This window comes from Indicator indicator, chromosome 24 (genome assembly GCF_027791375.1).
Source record: "Indicator indicator isolate 239-I01 chromosome 24, UM_Iind_1.1, whole genome shotgun sequence".
Lineage (NCBI taxonomy): Eukaryota > Metazoa > Chordata > Aves > Piciformes > Indicatoridae > Indicator > Indicator indicator.
Window position 1 is genome coordinate 16,860,790 of NC_072033.1, and position 26,243 is coordinate 16,887,032.

General features: G+C 51.8%; 1 protein-coding gene across 3 annotated transcripts in view; it reads left to right on the plus strand.

Annotated features, from left to right (window-relative positions):
* Positions 1 to 24,645, plus strand: part of LOC128975069 (peroxidasin homolog) — a 36,146-nt gene extending 11,501 nt beyond the window's left edge. The window contains exons 3-23 of one of the 3 annotated variants that reach the window (XM_054391864.1): positions 3,990 to 4,061; positions 4,280 to 4,351; positions 5,221 to 5,292; positions 6,233 to 6,304; positions 7,236 to 7,405; positions 8,680 to 8,797; positions 10,303 to 10,472; positions 10,939 to 11,211; positions 11,359 to 11,475; positions 13,371 to 13,529; positions 15,031 to 15,143; positions 16,034 to 16,190; positions 17,138 to 17,246; positions 18,002 to 18,159; positions 19,353 to 20,856; positions 21,314 to 21,448; positions 22,386 to 22,594; positions 23,436 to 23,535; positions 23,962 to 23,971; positions 24,126 to 24,224; positions 24,559 to 24,645. In XM_054391864.1, the coding sequence (XP_054247839.1) occupies positions 3,990 to 4,061; positions 4,280 to 4,351; positions 5,221 to 5,292; positions 6,233 to 6,304; positions 7,236 to 7,405; positions 8,680 to 8,797; positions 10,303 to 10,472; positions 10,939 to 11,211; positions 11,359 to 11,475; positions 13,371 to 13,529; positions 15,031 to 15,143; positions 16,034 to 16,190; positions 17,138 to 17,246; positions 18,002 to 18,159; positions 19,353 to 20,856; positions 21,314 to 21,448; positions 22,386 to 22,594; positions 23,436 to 23,535; positions 23,962 to 23,971; positions 24,126 to 24,224; positions 24,559 to 24,645 (3,976 nt within the window). Of the gene's footprint in view, positions 1 to 3,989; positions 4,062 to 4,279; positions 4,352 to 5,220; positions 5,293 to 6,232; positions 6,305 to 7,235; positions 7,406 to 8,679; positions 8,798 to 10,302; positions 10,473 to 10,938; positions 11,212 to 11,358; positions 11,476 to 13,370; positions 13,530 to 15,030; positions 15,144 to 16,033; positions 16,191 to 17,137; positions 17,247 to 18,001; positions 18,160 to 19,352; positions 20,857 to 21,313; positions 21,449 to 22,385; positions 22,595 to 23,435; positions 23,545 to 23,961; positions 23,972 to 24,124; positions 24,235 to 24,558 lie in introns of all 3 variants that reach the window. The other 2 variants (XM_054391865.1, XM_054391866.1) reach the window with 2 other exon arrangements.
* Positions 24,646 to 26,243: the final 1,598 nt, after the last annotated feature.

Genomic DNA, 26,243 nt, shown 5'->3' on the forward strand with positions numbered 1-26,243 from the left:
AAGAGGCTGGGGCCAGACTCTTCTCAGTGGTGCCCAGGGAGAGGACAAAGGGCAATGGGCACAACCTGGAAGCAAGGAGGTTCCATCTGAACAGGAGGAGAAACTTCTTTGCTATGAGGGTGCAGAGCCCTGGAGCAGGCTGCCCAGAGAGGTTGTGGAGAACTTCCACCACCCCTGGCCATTGTGCTCCTGGGCAAGCTGCTGTGGTTGCCTTGCTGGAGCAGGGGTTGGACTGCATCATCCCCAAAGGTCCCTTCCAGCCTTCACCATGCTGAGATGCTGTGACTGTGGAGACCACATCACTGTTTGTGCCTCTCCCTGAGCTTTTGCTCACATCATGTTTCTCCTCCTGCTGAGGTGACAGCAAGGGGCACTTCTGGTGAGCTTTGCAGCTCTCTTTGAGATGCTGCTTGTAAAGGCTTTCAGGGTGAACAACAGAAGTGATATGGAGGCTATGGAACCTTCCAGTAGCTCCAGATAACATCTTCCTGCCAGCAAAGAGGGGATGCTGGAGCCTGCTTGGATCAGTTAAAAGTTTCTCTCTCAAATATGGGAAATAGCTATTCCAGATCATTCTGCCACCAAAGCACAGCTCAGGGCTGAATGGTAAACTCAGTTTCCCTCCCCCTTTAAACACCCTACAAGATGATTTCTGTTACTGGTGGGAAGGAAAAAAACATATTTTATGTCCCCATAACTGCAGCATGTGGTTTGTGAGAGGAAAAGAGGCAAGAGAGCATGGTCTGAGCCTGAGCTCTGAACTCTCACATCATTTAAAACATTCTTCAAACCAGAGAACAACTCACTGAATGCAACTTAAGCCTGCACCTGGCAACCCAGCGAGAGGGTGGGGAAGGAGAAGGGAGGGGTGGTCAGGACATAAAACCTAAAGGAAGCTGAATGTAAAATACTCTTAGTGAATCAGGGCTGGATCTTGTCATGCTTGTAGATCTCAAACCTCCCAGAAGAATTTTTCAGGAGTAAAAGTTGTATGACTCAGTCCAACTGCTGAATGGAGCTCTTCACCAGCTGGCACGAAGGGCAATGCCACATCATTTGTGGCCTTCAGGACATGAAGGGGGCTGCAAGAAAGCTGGAGAGGAGCTTTTGACAAGGGCTTGTACCAACAGGACGAGGGGCAATGGGTTTGAGCTGGAAGAGGGCAGATTGAGACTGGAGATGAGGAAGAAATTCTTACAGTGAGGGTGGGGAGACACTGGAAGAGGTTGTCCAGGGAGGCTGTGGATGCCCCCTGCCTGGAGGTGTTCAAGGCAGGTTGGATGAGGCCTTGAGCAGCCTGGGCTGGTGGGAGGTGTCCCTGCCCATGGCAGGGGGTTGGAGCTGGATGAGCTTGAAGGTCCATTCCCGTTCCATGATTCAACTGATACTGATCTTCCCAGCTTCAGTCTGCCAGAGTGGCTATTCCCAGGAGGTCTGGTCAGCAGCAGATCTTAGCCTTCAATCCTCTTTCCCATTAGCAGGAATTTGGGGGGTTTCTTATGGACTGAAGCTGGGATCCATGCCCAGATCATGGCAGGATTTTGCACACTTCTTTGCCTGGGTGAAGTGCACAGGAGCTGAGGGGCAGCCCTAGCTGGGCACAAGCCACCTACAGTCTTTCTAGGAACCAGCTGGGCTGTCCTGTTGTGGCTTTCTCCGAAAGCAGCAGCTGGAATACGTGGAGGCTGCTGAGCTTCATCAATCCTCTCACTTGTGAGGGGTTGCCAGGACGAATCCTTCGACTGCAGTGGGGAATCCTGAGACAGGAAATGGAGATGTCTTCTGCCATAGGTCTTTAACCTCTCCCTGGGCAAGTAAGACATCTGTCTGAGTATCAGACGATGAGATAAGAGGTGCTGCATGCCAGCTGAGCTCCCAGAGCTCTGCCTTGGGGCACTGACCACACCCCCTTGGACTGGCCTCAATAGCCAAGAAAACAAAACAGACTCAGGCTAATGGTTTTAAATAGCACTAAAATGCAATCAGAGAACACATTGCCGTTGGAAATTCCCCCCGGGCTTGAGTCCTGGCCTGAACCTGTTGCGCTGAAGAAAAAGGGTCAGTGGAGGAGTTGAGAGCATGATGGTGCATGAGGCTGCTCAGGCTGTTGGTGTCACCCTGCTCTAAGACCTGCTTGCCTGGTCACTCTCTCATGTCCCCTGTGAAACAAGTGGCCAATGCCAGCTGCATGGCACAGGCCAGGTGGTAGTATCTGTGGGAAGGACAGGGGAGCTGGCACCCATCTGTCAGCCCATCTAGCATGTTCAGAAGTGGGGCCAAGGATCAGAGAGCAGAGAACAAGCTGCCTCCGTTCTCCCTTGGCTGGAGATGAAAGCCTGCATGGCTGCTGCCTCTGTTGGCTTTGTCCTCTGGGTAAATAGGCAAAAGGCCCTCTCCTGTGCTGCTCTCAAGCAATCCCAGTCTTGGGGTGTTCAATCATCAAATAAACTTTGGGTTGGTGCTCAGGGGCTGGATTTGCGCTCAGCATTTCTGGCTGCCAAAGCAGGATGGTGTGTTCCAAGGACTTGACATCATTTTTGCATCCTCATGAGTGAAGTGGGTTTGTGTAACCTCAGCTGTGTGTGTCCTGAGCCATTGATTCCAGCTGGGCAGAAACCTGCCAGCAGCTTTCTGCCTTAACCTCTTCAAGCTGCTTGCCCACAACCCTGGCAGTGTGCAGTTTGGTAGTGGCACCAACACCCCTGAATGTTGGTGCATGGGGTGCAGTCCCAGCAGGGTGAGGGTTGGAAGGGACCTCTGGAGAGCATCCAACCCAGCCCCTGCTAAAGCAGGGCACCCACAGCAGCTTGCCCAGGATGATACGGAATCTCTCCAGGAGATTCTTGGACAGCCTGTATGATCCAGCACCCTCACAGGAAAGACTTGGCATGAGGAGGTGGCATTGTCCTTCCATGGTGGCAGGACAGCTAATGAAGAGAGGGTGGTCAAGTCATGGATACTGAGATTCTTCTCAGACCTTTACTGTTCTGTCTTCCAAAAGTGTCTCTGCAGTTGAGTTCCCTACATGCCACCACGAGGAGTGTGGCTGAGCAGCCACAGTGGATAGTTCAATGTTGTGTCTTAATAAGCTACTTTTGAGTGACTTATTTGTATTTCTGGGTGTTGGGCTTGGCAGTGGTTGCAGAAGAGGTTTTTGTAGGGCCCAGCTCCGTGGTTACCTCTGTGGTGGTTCTGGAAGGTGTTTGTTGCTGTTGGCACCAGGGGCATGCATGGTCGTGGCAGCTGCACATACAAGTGGGAGGTCACTTACCAGCATGGTGTGGTTGGAGAAGATACATTTAGATTAGACATCAAGAAGAACTTCTTCCCAGTGAGACACTGGAACGGGTTGCCCAGAGAAGTTGTGGAGGCTCCAAGCCTGGCAATGGACTTGAACAACCTGCTCTAGTGGAGAGGTTGTGGAGCTTCCATCTGAGGAGACTCTCAAAGCCCACCTGGATGCATTCCTGGGTGATCCTGCTTTGGCAGGGGAGTTGGACTGGATGATCTCTGGGGGTCCTTTCCAACCCCTGCCATGCTGTGATTCTGTGACTCTGTAGCTGTGTCCCTGCCCATGGCAGAAGGGTTGGAACTCGATGATCTTCCAGCCCAGCTCATTCTATGATTCTGAGAATGGCAGCAATGATTTGATTTCTCCCTCACTTTCACTGCCTTCTGCCTGTCTTCCTTCCCCTCATCCATTTCTTGGCCAAAATGGTAACTTTGGGGTGAAAACCACTGTGGGAAAAGGTGAGAGAAGTCTTTGAACCTTGCAGCTACTGGCAGCATTTGGCACCTCGGGGGGAGGAACCTGCTCGTTGTCTTAGCTGGAGTGAGAACCCAGCCTTTGCCTGACCAACCTCTTTAAACCTTTAGCTCTGCAAAGCAGAGGTTCAGGGCTGTTTTGGTGGCTATCCAAGGACAGCCATGCCCCCAGTCTCAAACGTGCTGACTTCACCAGCTGTCTTTTTCCTTCTTGATTTGAACAGGCTGCTGAACAACAACCAGATAAAACACATTGTGAGGAGGTCCTTTGAAGGCCTGGAGAACCTGAAGTACCTGTGAGTTGGTAGCTCAACACATTTCTTAACCTCTTTGAGACTGAACTTCTGATCTTTGCCAGTCAGGGACACCTTTTCTGTGCTCAGAATTTCTGGTGTCAATGTCACAGCTATGAAACACTGCTCTTGGACCCAACCAGCAAGCTCTGCTTTGGGTTGAGGTTCATAGCTGTTCCCATGCTCAGCCTGATGCTTTTCCCTTCCTTTTCTTTTGAAAGCTACCTTTATAAAAATGAAATTCAGAGCATCCAACAGCATGCCTTCAACGGGCTCCCTTCCCTGGAACAGCTGTAAGTACACACAGGTCTTGTCTGTGCTGAATGTGAGGGGTGTCAGAGCTGATTCAGCAGCTCACTGAACCCCAGGGTTGTGTTCCCAGGGGTGAGGTGCCAGAACCTTAGCAAGGGGGAAGATGAACCTTCTACTGTCTTAGCCTCCAGCTTTGCAAGACTACATTGGCTTCATTTGTGAAGAGCAGGTCCCAGCACTGATTTCTGTGGCCTCAATAACAGGAGTGCTACCAGCCTTGTGCACAAGCTGGTTCCTCATCAGCCAGCTCAGCCAGGAGACCTGGGAGAGAGCAGAGAGTGCTTCAAGAGGAGATGGTGCTGGCTGCAGTGGTGTTTGAACAATGAGCATTCCATACTTGATGTCATGAATACAGGAATGAAAAAAAGTAAAGCCCAACAACCAACCCCTAAAGGCCATCTGGTTGCAATCTCAGGCAGGAATTCAGAATTCACTTTGCTGTGCCCCTGCCCTGTGCTCCTGCCCCCCTCTACAAGACAGCTCCACATGACAGGGAAAATTCTCAGACGGTCTCAGATGGGAGCAGATGCTGCTGGCTCTCCATAGACAGTGGTTTTATCCTGGCCCTTAACAGCATCAGGACCCTTCTCAGGGAAGGTGGTGGTCTGAAGCTTCAGAGAAGAGCAAATCTGTCCTCCTCTGTGTTCATTAAGAGTAGCTGATTGACAGGATATGGGCAGCATGGGCTGCTCTGTTTGCATGGGGGAAGTGGAGGCACCCAAGTTCATCCTGGCTTCTCCATCTGCCCTGAGAGGGGTGGTGTCCAGTTGGTGGATGTTGGTAGGTTGAAAGTTCTTCTGTCTTAAAGTGCAATCTGTAAGGCAGCCCTTTGTGATTTTCTATGTGGCAGCTACCTGCATTTCAACAACCTGGAAAGCCTGAAGCTGGAGACTTTCAGTGACCTGCCTAAACTTGAAAGGCTGTGAGTAAAGCTGGGACATTCCTAGGGCTGAGGAGAAAGAGGGCAGAAATAAAATCTTGGGTTTGTGTAACAATTTGGGTAGCATGAGGTTTGATCTTCAAAAATGGAGAGAAATGCAAAACCAATAAGACCTTCCTTGGAGAAGCGAATTGTGTGTCCTTGCCAAGGCATACTGAGCATGGGAAGAGGATTTCCCTTGGTGTGTTATGTCCATGTTTCCACCCAAGCAGGCATAAGTCTGCAGAAAGCCCTACAGCTGCCCAAGCCAACTGGGGTTTTGCTCAGACCAGAAAGTCAACATTAGTCACTCTTGGGCAGTGTGAACAAAAAACTGGGGTGGAATAAAGTCAGAAGAAAAATCTCCCAAGGAAAACACAGCTCCTTCTGGAGGTGATTGGAGAAGTGAGAACTTGCCTTGGTTTTTTTGGGAGATAAGCCCAGCTTAGGCTATTGTCGTCTGAATTAGATTTACTCCTGGCTTTGGGTTAATAACTACCCTGAGCCCAGGGCATCAGCTGTCCTGTGTCTCTTGGAGCCTTCCTTTGATGGCTGCTGCTGTGAAATCTTCACATCTTCTCCATGGGGGGAGAGAAGTGCCCTTCTGAACTGGAGCTGGGACAGGCACAGCAAACACAGGATGGGTCTAGCCTGTGGGGATTTTGTGCCCTTTCTCCTCTCTTTGGAGAGCATGGAGCAGACTGAGGTTTCAGTCTCAGCCTGTTACATCACCCTTTCCAATCCCCACCCTCTCTCCACTTTGGTCTGGTTGCATTGCCCAAATGAATGACATCCCAACAGCTCCTGGAAACAAGCACAGAGCCTTTCAGGACTCAGCTCCATTTTGAAGAGCAGCTTTGTGTTTGAGTTCTGACCTGGGCTGCTGTCATCTGTGGAGTGCAAACCCTCAGCCATGCTTTGCTCTGTTGCTTTCCTGTTGCAGATTCTTGCACAACAACAAGATTTCCAGGATACATCCAGGGACCTTCTCTCAACTGGAATCCCTCAAACGACTGTAAGTCAGAACCAGTGCCTGCAAGGAGCAATTGTTCGTCTTTGTTCAAATGGCCAGGACCTGAGGAAGAATGTGCCTGCTTGGCAAAGCTTTTAGTTGCTGCACTTCTAAGGCCACTGCTCAGTTTATAAAACAGTTTTGATTGGACCCCAGAGCTGATTGGGCACTGATTTAACCACTTGGTAGTTTCTTTATACTAGTGTCTAATTGTAATCCAACTGCACTCTGCTTACAGCTCAGCAGTGCCACAGGAATGAACATTACTGGGAAGTCCTCACAATGGTTTGAACCCACCAAACATCCTTCTGGAATCTGGGGAGTCCAAGTCAGACAATCCCAGCGTGGTGAAGGTTGGAATGGGCCTCTGGAGATCACCCAGTCCAACCCCCTGCTCCAGCAGGGCACCCACAGCAGCTTGCCCAGGAGCACAATGGCCAGGGGGAGTTTGGAAGCTCTCCAGAGAAGGAGACTCCACAACCTCTCTGGGCAGCCTGCTCCAGGGCTCTGCACCCTCATAGCAAAGAATTTTCTCCTCCTGTTCAGATGGAACCTTCTGGGTTCCAGTTTGTGCCCATTGCCCTGTATCTCAGGTTGTGCCAGGGAAGGTTTAGGTTGGAGAGGTTAAGCTTCAAACCCCCCTCTAGGGATGGAGACTCCACCACTGCCCTGGGCAGCCCGTTCCTGGCTTTGACAATCTTTTTGGTGTCAGAAATTGTTCCTTGTGTCCAGCCTAAACCTCTCCTGGTTGAAACTTGATGTTTAGTGGCCATGATGGAGCTGGGTGGATGATCTTTGAGAGCTTTTCCAGCCTTCATGATTCTCTGATTCTAAGTGACCCTTCCTTCCAGGGGACTGGTCCCCTGCTGTGTCCTGCGTGAGGAGGCAGCAGGAGGAGGCTGGGAGCTGAGCTGCCTGCTCCTTGTCCTTGCAGGAGGCTGGACTCCAACGCCCTGCTGTGTGACTGTGAGCTGATGTGGTTGGCTGAGCTGCTGCAGAGGTACACGGAGCAGGGCAGTATCCAGACAGCTGCCAGCTGCGAGGCGCCGCGGGAGCTTCAGGGCCGCTCTGTCCTCAGCCTGACCGCGCAGGATTTCAACTGCGGTGAGGGAGCTCAAACCCCTCCGCCTGTGGGGGCAGGCTTTGGTCTGGCGACTGCTCCTGCCACCCTTTGCCTGCCTTCTGCCTTGGGGAGCTGAACTGATGAGCGGGCTGGAACCTCTCTCTTATGGGGGAAGGCTGAGAGGATTGGGGCTGTTTAGCCTGGAGAAGAGCAGCCTGAGGGGGATCTCATCAATGCTGATCAAGGGTGGGTGACAGGAGGATGCGACAAGGCTCTGTTCAGTGGTACCCAGTGGCAGGCACAACCTTGAACATCAGAAGTTCCATCTAAATGTGGAGGAACTTCTTTAATTGAAGGGTGCTGGAGCCCTAGAGCAGGCTGCCCAGAGAGGTGGTGGAGTCTCCGTCTCTGGAAATACTCCAAACCCACCTGGATGTGTTCCTGTGTGACCTGCCCTAGGTGCACCTTCCTTGGCAGGGGGGTTGGACTTGGATGATCTCCACAAGTCCCTTCCAGCCCCTGCCATTCTGTGATTCTGGCACAAAAGGGTCTGTGATCTTCAAGGAAGGGGCTTCTGGGAAGGGTCTAGAGGAAGCAGGTGGGAGGCATATGGAGTGAGACTCACTGGAAGTGGATGTGGCACACAAGGAGCTGCCCCCAGCAACCCCTGCTGCCACAGCACAGCCATTAATGTAAATTTGTTCTGGTTTAGGCAGGGGCACACAGTGGGATGCCTGAAAATTATCCAGAGCACCTGGTGGGAAGATTTGGCTGGCATTAGGCTTTTAGGCTGGTCTGGTGCCAGCTGGGAAAGACAAATGCTGCATAATTCAGCATCAAGCTCTAATGATGCAGGCAGCTGATATCTGAGTCAGTGCAGAGCTGCTGGCACCATCTTAACCCACCATGGCTCACAGGGGAGAAGATCTGCCCAGGAACAGCTTTTGGTACTGTGGGGCTGGGGTGGGTTTCATCCTGCTCTGGTGCTCTTGTTGGGGTTAAAGTGCCAAGCCAAGAACTTGTGATCTAAGGAGTAGACTCTTCCCAGCATGGTGGGGTTGGAAGGGACCTCTGGAGATGATCATTTCTCCAGGGCTTTTAGTAGGCTCAGCTGAACGATGCTGTGCTTGCTGGTGCTGGTTGGGAGTGCTGGGGTGGCTCTGGGTGGATGCTGTTGTGCCCAGGTTGTGCTCTGCTGGTGCCTGCTGGCTTGGGGCCTGCTGGCTTGGGGGCTGTGTTTGTCTCTACACTTGGGCTGGGCTGAGGGTGGTTTGTGCTGCTCTGACCTGGCTTATGCTGGGATGTTCTTCCACAGAGAGACCTCGCATCACCTCTGAGCCCCACGATGTCGACGTCCTCTTGGGAAACACAGTTTATTTCACCTGCAGGGCAGAAGGCAACCCCAAACCTGCCATTATTTGGCTGCACAACAAGTAAGTCACACAGGAGGAGCCCTGGGCTAGCAGAGGTTTTCAGGCACTGAGCTCTTCACTGCCTGTAACTGTAGAAGCTGTTTCATGCAACATGAAAAGAGAAATCCTCACAAATAGTCCCTGGGGTTTATCCACCTCCCCTTTAACAGCATTCTCTGGTGGCCACCTGACCCAACGGGTGTTTGCTTCTGCACTGGAAACATTTCATCTGCATTTGGAATGGATTCCAAGGGCTTGCAACTTTCCCACAAACACAATCTGCAGGCTGCAAGCAATTGTCTTGTTAGCAAGAGAAAAATCCAATGAGTGTTTTGTGTTGCTCTAAGGCACCATCTTTGCCTTTCCTTAGCTGCTGGGATGCTTTTCCTCTCTAGGTTTTTCTGAGTACACTTTGGCTTTTGTATTGTTTTCCTCTCCAAGGGAAAAGAATAAATCACTGTGCTCTCCTGAAGGACAGACCTTGTAAAGCAGCCTGGAGATCCTCATTCCATGCAGCAACTCCAGAGATACAAGGCTCTGCTAGATGCTAAGTGTTCCTGGGAAATGCTGCAGGATCAAACCCTCTGTGCTCCAGCAGCTGTGCAAGTGAAGTCACTTCACTGCTTTAGGAGCTTCTTGTCTGTGGGAGCCTGAGCAAGGCTTGGTTACGAATAAAAATGATCCATGTTTGCTTCTTCAGCAAACTCCCCACCAGGCAGAGTTTCAGCACAGAGCAAAAGTTTATGGCTGAGTTAAATCCCTCTGGAAGGGAAGGTTTGTTAGGGAAGTGCTGGCAGGCTCCCAAAGCTAGCACTGCCAGAGGGGGAATGATAATAAATGTTCCTCACGTGAGATATGGCTGCAGCGAGATAGACACCAGAGGAGTTAAATAAATGCCCAGCAAGCAGATTGCTTTGCAGAGTGGATTCAACCTTTGTCCTGGGCAGAAAGAGGTCCCTTCTTCCCTCTCAGTCCTCTGCAGCCATCCAAGATTCCCTTGTGCTGGGACAAATGGGATGCAGTAGTGGGACCTGACCTGCTGCAGGCTGGGATCCAGGAGTCACAGGTCACTGTAGAGAGAAGGAAGAAGTTTCACAGTTCTTGGGTTGGAGTCCAAGCTGTGCTGAGTGACTTGCTCAGAGCTTTGTGCCCTCTTGAGGCCTTTGAGTCTGTCTGAATAGAAATAATAATATTAATTCCTTGTTATATTTGCACTTAGTAAATGATGGGAAGGAGCCTTCTGGGCCAGGCTGCCCTGAACAATGGCAAGAGTGCTCTCCTCATGGTCCATAAATGTCATCTGTAATCAATGGGGAGGGAAGCAGCAGCTCACCCAGGGTGTAAGCCAGAGCTGGAGCTGACCTTCAGTGCTGTAAATCATCACTCTTGCTATAAATTTCATGGAAGTCTCAGAATATCTCCAAGGAGCACCAATGTCTGCAAAGTCCCCCTGCTCCCAGGGGCTCAGGGGCAGATCATCAGCTTCTACTCCATTCAGGTTTTGCCTCTTTGTGGCTGTTTTTCAGCAATGAGATTGACATGAAAGATGACACTCGCCTGAACCTGCTGCAGGATGGTACCTTGATGATCCAGAACACCAAGGAGTCAGACAAAGGAGTCTACCAGTGCATGGCCAAGAACATAGCTGGGGAGGTGAAGACTCAGGAAGTTGTGCTGCGCTACTTTGGCACCCCAGGTAATTTCCCTTGGGCACCCCTCAGGAGGTTGGGGCTGGGAGTGGAGCCAAGCCAGAGCCAGTCCCAGCTTTGTATGTGCCAAGGTGTTCCTGGTGTGGTGGGAAAGAGGATGCCTATGGGATAGGGTGGGCTGAACTTTGGGAGGTTCCTCATGGGAGTGGGAAACTGGAGGTTTAGAGATCGACGGCAATTTGGGGCTGGGGAGGGTGTTTGGAGGCTGGGAGGAATTCAGCAGCACAGAGGGCTTAAGGGTGAAGGGGACACAGAAGCTGGGGGGCTCCAGAACTGGGAGGGAGGAGGTGGTAGGAAGTAGTGCTTAGGGGAATTGCTCACAGTGAGGAGCTGGAGGCCAGGGAGGAGCCAGGTGACTGCTAGCTGGGTTGCATGAGGAGTCCAAACAATTTCTGCCCACAGCTGAGTGGGCAGGAGAGCTTCTGGCTTCTGAAAGGGCTCATTTCCTTCCAGCCAAGCCCACTTTTGTGATCCAGCCACAGAACACTGAAGTGCTGATTGGGGAAAGCGTCACCTTGGAGTGCGGAGTCTCTGGGCACCCCCACCCTCGCATCAGCTGGACCCTTGGCACAGGCTCTTCTTTACCACAGGACCCTCGTTTTGCTATCGCCAGCTCTGGAGAACTCTTCATCCAGAATGTCACTTTCTCAGACCAGGGGCAGTACAACTGCAATGCCAGCAACACCGAGGGCTCCATCCAGGCCACAGCAAGGATCATAGTACAGGGTGAGGAGCCCCAGGTGACATTTCTGGGGTTTGCTCAAGGGGGTGGATTTAAGCCCTGTCACTGGTTCTCCTCCCATGAATGGAGAGCTAACCCAAACTTGCTGCCTGAGTTTTTTTCTGCTGCTCAGTCCTTGATTTCCCCTCCAGATTCTCCCAGGTTTCTCCTCATTCCCACTGATCAGACAGCAACTGAGGGACAAAGTGTGGATTTTCCCTGCTCTGCTGAGGGTCACCCTCCCCCTGTGATTACCTGGACCAGGGCAGGTACTGCTTCACTTGACTCATCATTTCTCTCCCGTGCCATCATCACGGGCTGGGTGATGACTTGCCTGGTGACACAGGACAGCTGGAGATCACCAGAGCCAGTCACATTAGGAGGGATGTTACAGGTCACCAAGGGTGATGTTAAGCACTGAGGAGCTGCTTAGATCTTTGACACACTCAATTGTTGTGTCAGAAAGAAGGAGTGTGCTGGTTTTCATCACCATGAGACCCATGGAAAGCCTCAAACCTCCTCCTGTGGTGGCTTGTGACCTCTAAAAAGACAAGGTCAGGACACTGCAAAGCAGAGGCTCTCACTCTGTACCAGCTCTCCATCATTGCCATTGGTTTGCTCCTCTGACGGAGCACACTGCAGGAGAGCAATGCTCACCACTGACACACCTCTGAGGTTTCTTCTAGCTTAGCAAAAAGCACTTTGGGCCAACAGGTGGTGGTGGACTTTTAAGGTCTCATTTGCTTGTTAGCACTGGCTCCACAGAACTGATCCCATCCCACACTTTCTGGGACTGGAGCCAACAATGCTTGGCCCAGAGCCCCTCCAGCTTTCCCTTATGCTTCACAAGCCATAATTAATGGTTTAGTGCTGTGGAGAATTCATGGCTATTGTATTCCAGCTTCCACAGCAACAGCCCTGACATGGAGTTAAGAAGGACCAGCTGAAATTCTCCTCCACCATCATGTTCTCCATCTACTTTAACCTGGTTTCCTCCACTGCCCAGATTTCAGAGGGGGCCGCTTACAAACTGTGGCCAGGAGCATGGTGACAAGAAGCAGGGCCAAGGGCTGCTTTGTAACCAGGTTTGCTAGGTCACTCAGCAACCAGAAATCAACCAGGCTCTGCAGTGCTTCCACAGAAGGGCTGCTAAGAGAAAGACAAGAAGTGATGGAGCATCGCTCATCCCAAAGCCACTTTTGACAGCAAGCGGAGGACTCAGACTCCTTTTGGTATTTGGGATGAATAAACAGAGCCCTTATTTGGTGGGGGAATAGAATATTAAAAAGAAAAAGTCACTGAACTGTGAAGTTCTAATTGGGTTTGCTGAAGTATTTTGAGTTTGAACTTTTCTCCTTAAATAGAGGAAATATTGAAACAATGCAGATCCCAAAGAAAAGGAAATCAAAATACCCAATTAGCAGAGCTGAATGCTTCCATTTGTTTGGTTAAACAGCACTTTGGGTAATTGGACACAGATTTGCTTCCCATCAGGTGTCAGCAAGGCTGCAGTTTGCACTGAGGAAAGAGTGAGGAGGAAAGAAAAGGGCACCAGCTCCCTTCCAGGTGCTCAGACAAGACAACTTCTCTCTACAACTCCCTGAAAGGAGGCTGGAGTGAGGTGGGGGTTGGTCTTTTTTCACTAGTGTCAGGTGATGGAACAAGAGGCCTGGAATTGTGCCAGGGGAGGGTTAGGGTCAAGATTAGGAAACATTTTTTGGCTGAAAGAGTGGTCAGGGATTGGCACAGGCTGCCCAGGGAGGTGGTGGAGTCCCCATCTCTGGACGTGTTCAAGAAACCTGTGGCCATGGCACTTGTGGCTGTGGTTTAGTGGCCATGGTGGTGTTGGGTTGAAGGCTGGACTCAATGATCTGAAAGATCTCTTCCAACCAAAACAATTCTGATTCAGTCATCATCACAGAATCCCAGCACGGTGGGGCTTGGACTGGACCTCTGGAGATCAACCAGTCCAACCTCCCTGCTGGAGCACATCCCTCTTATGGGAAGAGCAGCACCTAAGTTCCTCCCTTGGCAGGATGAAGTTGGTTTTCCAGGGTGGCTGATGGCATGTTGGGAAGGAAATGAGATTTGTAGCTGTCCCACCAACCCCTGCAGTGCTGGGAAGAGAAGTCCCACAGCCCATTAACAAACCTTGTGTGAGCAGGAGGGCCGCTGCCGAGCGATCGGAGGCACAGCATCCTCTCCACGGGGACCCTGCGGGTGCTGCGGGTGGCCCTGCACGACCAGGGGCAGTATGAATGCCATGCCATCAGTGCCATCGGCGTGAAGACCCTCCCAGTACAGCTGTCAGTGACCCCTCGAGGTAAGCTCCTCAGGCTGTGGGGAATGAGGGCTCGAAAATGTACTCCTAGGTAGAAGGAAGACTTTTGTGACGTTGAGATCCTGGCCCAGGCTGCCAAGAGAGGTGGTAGATGCCCACCAGGGCACTATTGCAGCTCACCCGTCCAGGGCAGGCTGCGAAGTGTAGGAATGGGTGAATGATAGCCAAAAGACCACGGGTCTTAAGAAGCAGTGGATGAATGATTGCTGAAAGACTCTTGAGAAACAAGAGGGTCAGGGCAGAGGAGGTCTGTCCAGCCTGCTAGAGCAGGTTTAGTGGCTCCAGACTAACTGCAGATGAACTTTGTTCAAACTGTGGCCATTATAATGTGATTAACATCTGGCTGGCACAGCTCCTCACCTAAAGCAGCCACCTCCTTGAAGGAGTGCTCTTGACCATGCACTCCTTTGAAGAGCCCTTGCAAGAACAGCAGTCCAGCAGCTCTGCCCTGCCCATGCTGAGGTGTTCTACACTCAGATTTCTCTCTTTTCCTTGATGGATTTCTTCCACTCGTGACTTCTCTGGAATTGTTTAATCTAGAGAAGAGAAGGCTGAGGGGAAACCTCATTGCTCTCTACAACTCCCTGAAAGGAGGTTGGAGTGAGCTGGGCGTTGGTCTCTTCTTTCAAGTAACTAACGATAGGACAAGAAAAAATGGCCTCAAGTTGCCAAGGAGAGGTTTAGGTTGGATATGAGGAACAATCTCTTTGCTGCAAGAGTAGTCAGGCATTGGAACAGGCTACCCTGGGAGGTGGTGGACTCCCCATCCCCGGAGGTGTTCCAGAAACCTGTGTCCATGGCACCTGGGGCCATGTTTTGGTGGCCATGGTGGTGTTGGGCTGATGGTTGGTGTGGTGGTTTGAAACTGTCTTTTTAATTTTTCCTTGCAAAGTTCAGAACAGAGAAAGTGAAAGAATGTAAATAAGTCACTATTGGGTGTAAGAAATCAAAATAACGATTGTTCTAAACACTTCCATTGGATAGATAGAAATGTTTAAGAACTATTACCCAAAACAAAGTAGGCATTCGGCACATTCTGCGTTCGGCAGTGGGGGCAGTTGCTGGGCTGTCTGGTTGCTGTTTCTTCTTCTCTTCTGGCTGAAGATAACACGTATTGACCTTGGCAGCTAAGTTAACAACTTTCTGCTCTAACTAAACTCTGCTTCTCTGCCCAGGGGGGTCTGGGGGGGAAGCTCCTGGGAGAGGGTGGCCCCTTTGGGAGGGTCCCCTTGGGGGGAAGCAAAGGGAGATCGGTTGTGCTTTTCTGTTGATTGTATATATTTGTAAATGTTGTGAATTTTGTATATTTGTACATATTCATTGCATTTCATCTGCTTGTAAATACAGCTTTTCATTTGCTTCCAGACTGGGCTAGCCTGGTTATTGTCGGGGGGGGGGGGAATTTCAGCTCACACCGACACAGTTGGACTGGATGATCTTAGAGGGCTTTTCAACCCCAGTGATTCTGTGATTCTCCCCACAGTGATACCTGTGTTCCTTCACCCCCTCCAAGACGTGGTGGCAGAGACAGGCCAGGACGTTGCCATTACCTGCACTGCCCAAGGAGACCCCCAGCCCACCATAACCTGGGTCAAGGTAAGAGATGACTGCAGCAGCCCCTGGGAACAGGGTGGCTCCTCCATGGAGGCATTAAACACCTGTCTCAGTAAACACCTTTCCCAGCTCAGCTAATTAAATCAGTTTGTGCAATACACATGGAAGGAATTGTATTTGGTTCAGATTTAAGGATCAGCATTTCCACTGACTTGAGGGTTTTGATGGTCCAGAAGAATGCTCCAAGCCTTGCCACACACAAAAGTAGAAGGGAAAAAGCTTGAGCCCCAATTACCCTGCAGAGGTTTCATGGAAGGTGACCTTGCAGCTTGCCTGGAGCTCCAGCCAGCTGTGGGAGCAGAAGAAAAGAGCCTGGGAAGAAGAGTAAGGATGAGATTGGGGCAGGGCAGCAGGAGGATGTTAAGAAAGGAGAATAAATAAGGCAAACCTGAAGCCACATCCAGGCTGAGAGGTGGATTGGATCAGTGATGCTTCCCAGAGCCAGTGAATCTGCTACCTACAGTTCAAGGCCATCAACAATCCATCATTTTCAGATTGTCCCCAAACTGCAGACCTTTAGACTCCCTTCTGTGCCATGACCCTGCAGTGGCAGCATCAGGGCACAGCACTGGCACCAGCCTGTCTGCAAGGGGTGCAGGGAAATGTGTGGGGTGGCTGTGCCCTGCCGTGAGTGCTTGGAGCTGGAGCTGGAGCTGGGGGAAGAAGCTGGGCAAGAACCTTCTGGCAGTGGATCTGGGCTGGAGCAGATGTCCTCGGGTGGCTCTCTGGTTTCTCTGGCAGAGCAATGCTAACACCTGCTGGCCACCTTGCTCATCACACCCAGCTGCAGCTCCGCTGGGCAGGCTGCAGGCTGGGCCGATGGGAAGCTTTCCATCCCCTGACAGGTTTTGTGTCTTTTGGTGGTGCCACAGGAGGGGATCCAGATCACAGAGAGTGGCAAGTTCCACATCAGCCAGGATGGGACCCTGGCCATTCGAGACCTGGGCGTGGCTGACCAGGGCAGATACGAGTGCATAGCAAGAAACCCCTTTGGCTTCACCTCCAGCACCATGCAGCTCACCATCACCGGTAGGCTACCTCCTGTGGGCCTCCTGAGCCTTCTCTTGCTCTCCTGAGATCAGGGCTCTGCTGTGTGGACACTTTGGTCAGATAACTCTGGTATTTCTCTAGATGCCTTGCAGACAGGTCCCTTGCAGACGTGACTAGAGTCTCCACAGTGAAAGCCCCACAAATCCCCAACTGCTCCTTGCTGTTTTCTCAGCTGAGCTGCAGCTGCTCCCTGCAAAGCCAAAGGTGTTGTCATAATCCTCCTCCTGCAAGCCCAGCTGCTGGAATGCCTGGAGTCACTGCCTCTGCTGTGAGGGAGGAACTAATTAACAGAATCCCAGAATTCCATCATGGTGAGGGTTGGAATGGGCCTCTGGAGATCACCCAGTCCAGCCCTCCTGCTCCAGCAGGGCACCCACAGCAGCTTGTCCAGGAGCACAATGCCCAGAGGGGGTTGGAAGCTCTCCAGAGGAGACTCCACAACCTCTCTGTGCAGCCTGCTGCAGGGCTCTGCACCCTCACACCAAACAAGTTTCTCCTCCTGCTCGGATGGAATCTCCTGGGTTCCAGTTTGTGCCCATTGTCCCTTTTTCTGTCACTGACAGGGGTCTGGCCCTGTCCTCTTGCCCCCCACCCTGTGGCTCTTGCTGAGCATTGCTCAGATCCCCTCTGGGGCTGCTCTTCTCAAGGCTCAACATCCCCAGGGCTCTCAGCCTTTCCACCTCACAGAGATGCTTCAGGCCCCTCAGCATCTTTGCAGTCTCTGCTGGACTCTCTCCAGTCTCCTTTGTCATATCTGTTGGAAACAATCAACTCATGCTGCTGATGTTGCAAGTAGAACTGCAGCTCAATCTGCCATGGAGTTAGCTCAGGGCTTGTGCTGACAGCCAGATTTTCTGGAGCTTGGAACACAAATGATTACCAAAGTAAATTTAGGATCTTTTTTCCTTTCTTTCTGCTTTGGGAAGCCACAGACATTGGCCGGAGTGGGGACACATTTGTGGCCACCTCACTACGAGAAGCCATCAGCAGCGTGGACCACGCCATCAATTCCACACGCATAGAGCTCTTCAGCAAGTAAGTCCCTGGAGCACTACCACCTGAGAGCCTGAGGCAGGGAAGAGGTGGGAAAGACAATGCAAGGGTCTACCTCGAATCCCCTGTGGTTACCAATCCACAAAGGAAAGCTCCATGCAGGTGTAAGGTGGTGGTAGAGCTCCATGATGTGAACTTTATAGCATCAGGGAACTGTAGAAGTGTTAAGGCTGGAGCAGACCTCCAAGATCATTAAGTCCAATTGTTATCCTACCATTGCCAAGCCTACCACTAAACCCTGTCCTTGAACATCACATCTTCATGTTTTTTGAACACTTCCAGGGATGGTGACTCCACTACTCCTCTGGGCAACCTGTTCCAGGGCTTGACAACCCTTTTTTGGAAGAAACTGTTTCTCATGTCCAACCTAAACCTCCCCTTGAGGCCATTTCCTCTTCTCCTATTGCTTATTCTGTGGGAGAAGAGACCAACCCTCACCTGGCTCCAACCCCCTCTCAGGGAGTTGTAGAGAGCAAGGTCTCTTCTGAGCCCCCTTTTCTCCGGGCCCTCAGCTCTTCCCTCAGCTGCTCCTCACCAGACTTGTGCTCCAGACCCTTCCCCACCTTTGTTTCCCTTCTATGGACATGCTCCAGCCCTTCAATGTCCTTCTTGGAGTGAGGGGCCCAACACTGAACCCAGTTTTTGTCCTGCTGGCCACATTGGTACTGATCCAAAGCCAAAGGATGTTGTGAAGTCTCTCTTTTAATGTTCTTGCCTCACTTAACCCCTTCAAACAGACGCCCCAAGACTCCCAACGACTTGCTGGCTCTCTTCCGTTACCCCCGGGACCCCTACACCATAGAGACAGCCAGGGCAGGGGAGATCTTTGAGAGGACTTTGCAGCTGATTCAGGAACACGTGCAGCAAGGACTGATCGTGGATATGAATGTCACAGGTAGGAGAGGTTTTTCTTTCCCTTTCTTAACCTTTTGTCTAGGACTAAGCTAAAGCAACAATGTGCAGACACCCTCAGAAGGGCAATGGTGTACCAAAAGGTCCAGACAGATCTTGGGTCTCTCAAGACTTGTGTTGTCTGGGTGGTCTCTCTTCCATCTCACGGTTTTCATGAGAGCTGGAGGGCTGTGACTATGGAGAAGATGGAAAGATTTTCAGGTCTGGCTATATAAGTTCTAATCTTTAAAACCATCTAACCACCTGACTCCCAAAGGAGAGCCTTTGTGGAGTCCTGCAGTAGTGTGGTCAGAGAGGTTTCCTGCCCTCCAAGTGGCAGGGAGCATACTGCAAACTGGAGTAGAGGAAGGGAGATACCACTTCTGACTTTCTTCTCTGTATTTCTACTACTTAACCTCTTAGCTACAAGCTCAGCTGGGTTGCACTACTCAGGTTCCTTTTATTGAGGCAGGATAACAAAGAGCAAAGCAATGCAACACCAAATTAACTTAGTGAGGTCCAAGCAGCCAGCAGCTGGACTCCAAAACTTTTATTTGGGACTTCCTTAGTACGAGAGACTTTCCTGTATGCTGCATGTTTCTACCCATACATGTGAGTCACCATGGAGCAGGTGTGTACCTTTGAGGCCCATAAATATTTTTGCCTGCTTGGATGTATTCCAGGGCATGAGGAGTCTCTCTCCAGGCTGCAGGTCTTGTCTGGGCTGGTTGGACTCCTGGTTGCCTGTCAGCATCCTCAGAGTGCAGCATTATTCAGTGCTTTCAGGTGGTGTAGCAGCCTGGCAGTCACCCACAGCTTCCCTGCTGCTTGTCACGTAGGGTTTGGGTGGTTGGTGGAGCTCCAGGGTGCAGCAATAACCCAGAGAGATGTAAAATAAGCCTAGAATGGACACTGAGACCACCCCCACACTTTGGTCTACTACTCGCATCTTTGATTTCCACCTCAGTGCAATTTAGTCTAAATTCTTCCCCTTCTTTTCTTCTTTGTGGGCTGGTATCATCCCAGGCTCCATTTGCCATCCATACATTGCACAGCAACACCATGCCCAGAGACCTGACCTGCCTGTGCCCACCTGGACAGCCCCAGCAGAACATTTCACGCCGGAGGCCAGAGGTGGGCTGGTAGGATGCAGATGGCTGCCTCAGGCAGGGTCTGACTGGTGCTTTGCCTTCACAGGCTACCGCTACAATGACCTGGTGTCCCCTCACTACCTGGCCATGATTGCCAACCTCTCTGGCTGCTCTGCCCACCGCCGCACGCCCAACTGCTCAGACATCTGCTTCCACCAGAAGTACAGGACCCACGATGGCTCTTGCAACAACCTCCAGCACCCAATGTGGGGTGCATCTCTCACTGCCTTCCAGAGGCTCCTCAAACCTGCCTACCAGAACGGATTTAACCTCCCTCGGGGGTTCTCCTCAGCAGAAGATGCCAGGGACCTGCCCCTGCCCCTGCCTCGCCTGGTCTCCACCGCCATGGTTGGGACCGAGACCGTCACCCCCGATGCCCAATTCACACACATGCTGATGCAGTGGGGCCAGTTTCTGGACCATGACATGGACCAGACGGTGGCAGCCATCAGCATGTCTCGCTTCTCAGATGGAGCTCCCTGCAGCCAGGTGTGCAGCAACGATCCCCCCTGCTTCTCCGTCACGGTGCCTGCCAACGACCCCCGCGTCAGGAGCGGCCGCTGCATGTTCTTTGTGCGCTCCAGCCCCGTCTGTGGCAGCGGGATGACCTCCCTGCTGATGAACTCTGTCTATGCCCGGGAGCAGATCAACCATCTCACCTCTTACATTGACGCCTCCAATGTCTATGGCAGCACAGAGCAGGAGGCGCAGGAGCTGCGGGATCTGAGAGGCCAGAATGGGCTGCTGAAGCGAGGGCAAGTGGTGCCCAGCTCGGGGAAGCATCTCCTGCCCTTTTCTGTGGGGCCACCCACTGAGTGCATGAGGGATGAGAAGGAGAGCCCCGTGCCGTGCTTCCTGGCCGGGGATCACCGTGCCAACGAGCAGCTGGGGCTGACGGCCATGCACACGCTGTGGTTCCGCGAGCACAATCGCGTGGCCGTGGCGCTGTCGGCCCTCAACCCCCACTGGGATGGGGACCTCCTGTACCATGAGGCACGGAAGATTGTGGGGGCCCAGATGCAGCATATCACCTATGCCCAGTGGCTGCCCAAGGTCCTTGGGGAAGCTGGGATGAAGATGCTGGGGGAGTACAAAGGCTACGACCCCAACGTCAACGCAGGGATTCTCAACTCCTTTGCCACTGCTGCCTTCCGCTTCGGGCACACCTTGATCAACCCCATCCTGTACCGCCTGAACCAAACCTTCCAGCCCATACCCCAAGGTCACATCCCCCTGCACAAGGCCTTCTTCTCCCCCTTCAGGATCACACAGGAGGGTGGGATCGATCCCCTCCTTCGTGGGTTGTTTGGGGTGCCTGGGAAAATGCGGGTCCCCTCTGAACTCCTCAACATGGAGCTGACAGAGAAGCTCTTCTCCATGGCTCACTCTGTCTCACTGGACTTGGCTGCTATCAACATCCAGAGAGGGCGAGACCATGGCATCCCCCCTTACAACGACTTCAGGGTCTTCTGCAACCTCTCATATGCACAGGAGTTTGAGGACCTCAGAAATGAGATTAAGAACTTGGAGATCAGGGAAAAACTCAGGAGGTACTGCAGCCTGGGCTTGGAAGCATCACAGTCCCTGGAGATAGTCAGTCAAAAGTTCCTGCTTCTCCCAGGACACCCATCAAATAACCTTCTCAGATATTGCTCCCCACTGATCTTAAGATGGGTAATAGCTGTGGTGTAAGAATGGGGTAGGACAAATGGTGTCTCTCCAAGTGATCAGTCTGGTTCTTAGTGGAATGTCATCAAGCCCTGCTGTGGTGTAGCTTGGGAGCAGACTGAGCCTTGGAGCTATTTTCCAGTGAGACCAAACTATCTCCCACCTGCACTAGCTGCCTCTTTCCAAAGCAGGCCTTTATCTCATTATCTTGTAGATAAGACCACTAGAAATAGTGTCCAAGAGAAGTTCCTTGTGTACAGATTCCTATGATGGGATCAGATTTGTATTGTCTCCACTCTTGAACAGTCTCCTAACTTCTTTTCCTATGTTATTCCACAGTTTATATGGAACTACCAAAAATATTGACCTGTTTCCAGCACTGATGGTGGAGGATCTTGTCCCTGGTACCAGAGTTGGCCCAACGCTGATGTGCCTGCTAACAACACAATTCAGAAGGCTGAGGGATGGAGATAGGTATTGTCATCAGGGTCAACCCAGCATCTCTGGTACCCTCTTTGGGGGCATTTCGTTCTTATGGAGAAGAACAGAACCTGTAGTTGTTGATTATTTCTTGTCTTGTGATATAAGGAAGAGTCTCCTTTAACTTTTACAAAAGGACTTGCCACAGTTACTGTCAGTGAATCTGTTCCTGATTTAATGGCTCCCAATCATTGCAGGACACTGAGGATGTGCTCAATGTCACCTGACAATGCTGAATATGTCCACAGCAGCTTCTTTCTCATCCCTGTTTGCTGCTTGTGTGAATCACAGAATGGTCTGGGTTGGAAGGGACCTTAAAGATAAAGATCATCTGGTTCCAACCCCCTGCCACGGGCCAGGCTACCTCCTACCAGACCAGGTTGCTCCCCTATCCAACCTGTCATTGAATGAGACACAGCTTTGCTGGTGAGGCACTTAGGATAGCAGAATTGTTCACCCATGTCCCAACTGCTACAGCAGAGCTATCTCGGCCTTGGGATTGCCTTCCAAGGGGCTGTACCTCCAGATGGTGGCACTCTGAAGCTGCAGGGGGTTCAAGGGTTCAGAAAAAGGCAGGCAGCCACTTGAAACCAGAGTAAAAGCTCTTTCCAATGAGACCTTAGAGCAGCCCTCCAGTACCTGAAGGGGGCTACAAGAAAGCTGGGCAGACTGAGACTGGAGATGAAGAAGAAATTCATTACAGTGAGGGTGGGGGGAGACACTGGCACAGGTTGCCCAGGGAAGTCATGGATGCCCCCTGCCTGGAGGTGTTCAAGGCCAGGTTGAACAATCTGGGCTGGTGGGAAGTAGATAAGGTTCCTTCCAAACCAAACCATACCATTCTGTGATTCTGAGGGGTGTGGGTGCTGCCAGAGAGCCTCACTCCCTGTCTTCTGCTTCTGAATCATGCTCTGATTACAACCCACTGCAGATTTTGGTATGAGAATCCTGGGGTCTTCACACCGGCACAGCTGATTCAGATCAGGCAGACATCCCTTGCTCGTGTCATCTGTGACAACAGTGACCACATCCAGCAGCTCCAGAGAGATGTCTTCCGGGTGGCATCATACCCACAGGGCATGGTGGGCTGTGAAGAGATTCCCATGGTGGACCTCCGCTTGTGGCAGGACTGTTGTGAGGGTAAGGAAGGCGACTACCCCAGCACCAAATGATGTGGGGATGGCTCTGGGGGGCATTTGTCACATGCCATCAGCCCACGTGAAGTGCTAGGGCCTGCTTTCAAACAACACCGTGAGAAACATGCCAGCAAGTGGATGCAAGGAGTAGGATGGGATGGGGTGGAAGGAGAAGGATTGGATGGAATGGGATGGGGTGGAATGGAATGGAATGGAACGGAATAGAATAGAATGGAATAGAATAGAATGGAATGGAATGGAATAGAATGGAATGGAATGGAACGGAATGGAACGGAACAGAATAGAACAGAACTACTTCAGTTGGAAGGGACCTCCAACCATCATCTACAACCTACAACCATGGACCAACCTCCTGACCACTTCAGGGCAGACCAAAAGTTAAAGCAGGTTATTAAGGGTATTGTCAAGTGCCTCTTAAACACTGGCAGGCTTGGGGCATCGATCATCTCCCTGGGAAGCTTCACTGGACCTGGCCAGAGGTCCGTCTAGCTCAGGGCTTCTGTCTCTGGCAGCAGTCTGAGGGAAGAGAGTGCAAGATGTAGCCATGGTGATCCCCACCACGTGTCACTCTACAGACTCATCTGGGAGGCTGACAAACTGCCACCAAGCCACAGATCCTGCCCTGGCCCTTTGTGCTATGTTCTGGGTACAGGTCCAGCTGAGACACGGGGATCCATGTGTAATGCCTGTCCTGCCTCACACCTCTCTTGCCTCCTCCCCTCTGGCATGAGCCCTGTCAGGGGTGTGTGGTGAAGGAGGGCAGTTCTGCCATGGCTCTGCTTTGGACACCAGTGCTCACTGCAGGCTTTCCCTTCCTCCCCAAGACTGCCAGACACGGGGCCAGCTCAGGGCTCTTTCCCAGCGCTTCCGAAGGAAGAGGTCTCCTGGCTTCAGCTACCCAGAGGAGAACCCTGCCTCCTCCAGGTGTAGTATCACCACTTCTGACCTCCACTTTATGAGCAGAAGGAAAGCTTTGGGGAGAGTCTGTGCAGAAGGGCTTGTGGGGATAGGATGAGGGACACTGGTTTGAAACTGGAGCAGGGTAGGTTTAGGTTGGACATCAGGAGGAAGTTCTGCACAGTGAGGGTGGGAAGACACTGAAACAGGTTGCCCAAAGAGGTGGTGGAGGCCCCATCCCTGGAGACATTCATGGTGAGACTTGATGGAGCCCTGAGCAGCCTGCTCTAGTTGCTCTAGGATGACAAGCTGACCTTCGAGGGCCCCTTCCAAACCAATGCAGCCTATGAGTCTGTGATCTGTCAACCCATTCAGACCTTTGAGGTGTGGAGGTCAGGGGTGATTCAGTAGATAGGTACTGAGTTCAAAGTTTTCCAGTGCTGTAGTGCAGAGCCCAGCTCTGATATTTCAATGTTTGGGCTGAGTGGCTCTTTGGTTGGCTTCCTTTGGTAGGTGATTCTGGCAGCTGGGCCCTTCTGTGTGATGCTTTCTTGGAGAAGGCAGCATGATTCTCACATCTGATGTTTGCATAATCCCTTGGACTTTTTCTCTCTGACCCCAGGAAGGAGGTGCCTTCTCCAAGCCCTTCCTCCAGAGAGGATCTCCAGTCCCTCGTGGCTGAGCTGGAGAAGACAGTCACTGCCCTACGGAAACAGGTAAAACTTTGTGCCCCAGTGTTTGTCTGCCAGGGAGTGACCCCATGGCATGAATGAGCTGTTTGCTACAGGCAGCCTCTGAGACTTCTGTGTCCTCTACAGCCAAGAGCAAGCATCCCATGAGAGGCAAGTAGTGGCAGGTAGAGAATAGGTAGCGTAGGGAGAAAAGAGATGAAGCTGATCTTGGTGAGCTCAGACCTCTGCCGGCTGTGGGGTAAACATGAGGTTGAGCCTCAGTGAAAGTAACTTGAGCCAGCACTTTCTTCTTGTATTTGGGACAGGTTGAAGCTGATCTGTGATCTCCTCTGAGCTGCTGCTTCCTTGTCCCCACCAGGTGAATGCAGTAGAGGGCCAGCTGAGGTGGCAGCAGAGGCACATCGGCACACACAGGCAGAGGAAGATTGGAGACAAATGGAGATAAAGCTCCCATGATGCCTGCTCAGATAAGGTCAGTGGGTTTGCTCTGGGCTGGGGTCCCAGAGCTGGGTCAGTGTGGTTCTGCTGAGCATGCAGTGGGACACCTCAGTGTCCTTACACAGAGAAGAAGCTGGTGAAGAAAGGACTGTAGCAATCAGGAGATGAATGGGACACGAGGTAATTAAGGCTTAAGTGCAGCAGCTGGGACACTCATCTCTGCCAGCACTGATTAGTGACTCACTGCAATGGATTGTCTGGGGAACTTGTGGTCTGTCCATTCCTGGAGGTCTTTTAAGAACTGGTTTGGCAAAGATGGGGAAAGACATAAGTATAGGATGGACCAGGTGGACTGGGTGAGGTCTCTCAGGCCTGTTCTCCTGGGACTCTGGGTAGGTTTCTTCTAACAATTAATATCAGAACCCCACATCCAACAGCCTCCAAAGGACCTTTGTGGGGAGAGATATCACAAAGCTCAGTGATGGAGTAGATGGACTGGTTCCTCCTGAAAGGAACGAGGACATTTGGGCTGATGGAGCAATCCATCATTTGCTTACATATTGGCAGAGGTTTCCCCTTGACATCTGTGTCACTGTGCAGCTCTCTGCTGAAGGCTTCAGCCCTCTGTTTGCTCAGCTCGAGCCCAGGGAGCAAGGCTCTGCACTGGGTGTTTGAGGGCTCAGGCAGCACCCATCAGCCTGGGGCCTCCTGCTGCTGCTCAGCTGTGGCAAGGTGCTGGCAGAAAGCTGCTGGACTTCAGGGGCTTAGAAAGCACAAACTGATCTCCTTTAGTTTCCCATGGAGATCCCTACAGCCTTGAGGGAGAGGATGAGCAACTCGCTGGCACCTGCCAGTCTGGAGGAGGTGTTGAGTGGTTGCAAATGATCACTCCAGGAACAGCAACAGAGGAGTTCTGCAGAAGGGTTGTTCTGCCAGGCAGTCTGTAGCTGAAGGAGCATCCTCTGGAAGGCAGACTACAGGGCAGGACCAGCAAAGGCTGCTTGGTGCTGATAATCTCAGCAGAAAGCAGAAGCCTATAGGCTGGCCACATCCTTTGCCAACTCGGATTTGCTGTGTTGGTTGTCTTAGATTTTCCACTCAAACAGAAATTGACCTCAAGACACTTGACAGACATTGCAGTGTGATACCTGAGTTGGCTTTCCCTTGCCATCACTTCAGACCCTTGAAGAGCAGGGACCCCATGGGACCTCTGGGGCAAACCCTCTAGGCTCTAGAGGGTCTCTGAAAAGTGTTTTTGAGGGTGTAAAGGGCTGCTGCTGGTTTCATGCTGCAGTTATGCCTGCCCCAGATCTCCCAGACACAGTACCAATACCTTGCTCTGCCCTAGCTGCTCTGCTTCCTTGTGCCATTTCAGGTGCTCTGTGACCTGCACTCCACCAGCCTAATCCACTCCTAGAGGGTTCAGAAATAGCAGCCACGAGCCCCCACCATGCTCTGCCTCCTCTCACACCTCCTGTATCACTCCCTATCCCAGGACAACTGTGTTTCTGCCTGTATCAAATCTTCTGCACTGACTGTGAGCTCTTCAGCCCTTGGACCATTCCTGCCCTTGTCAGCCTCCCGGAATGGGCTCTGCCCTCTTTG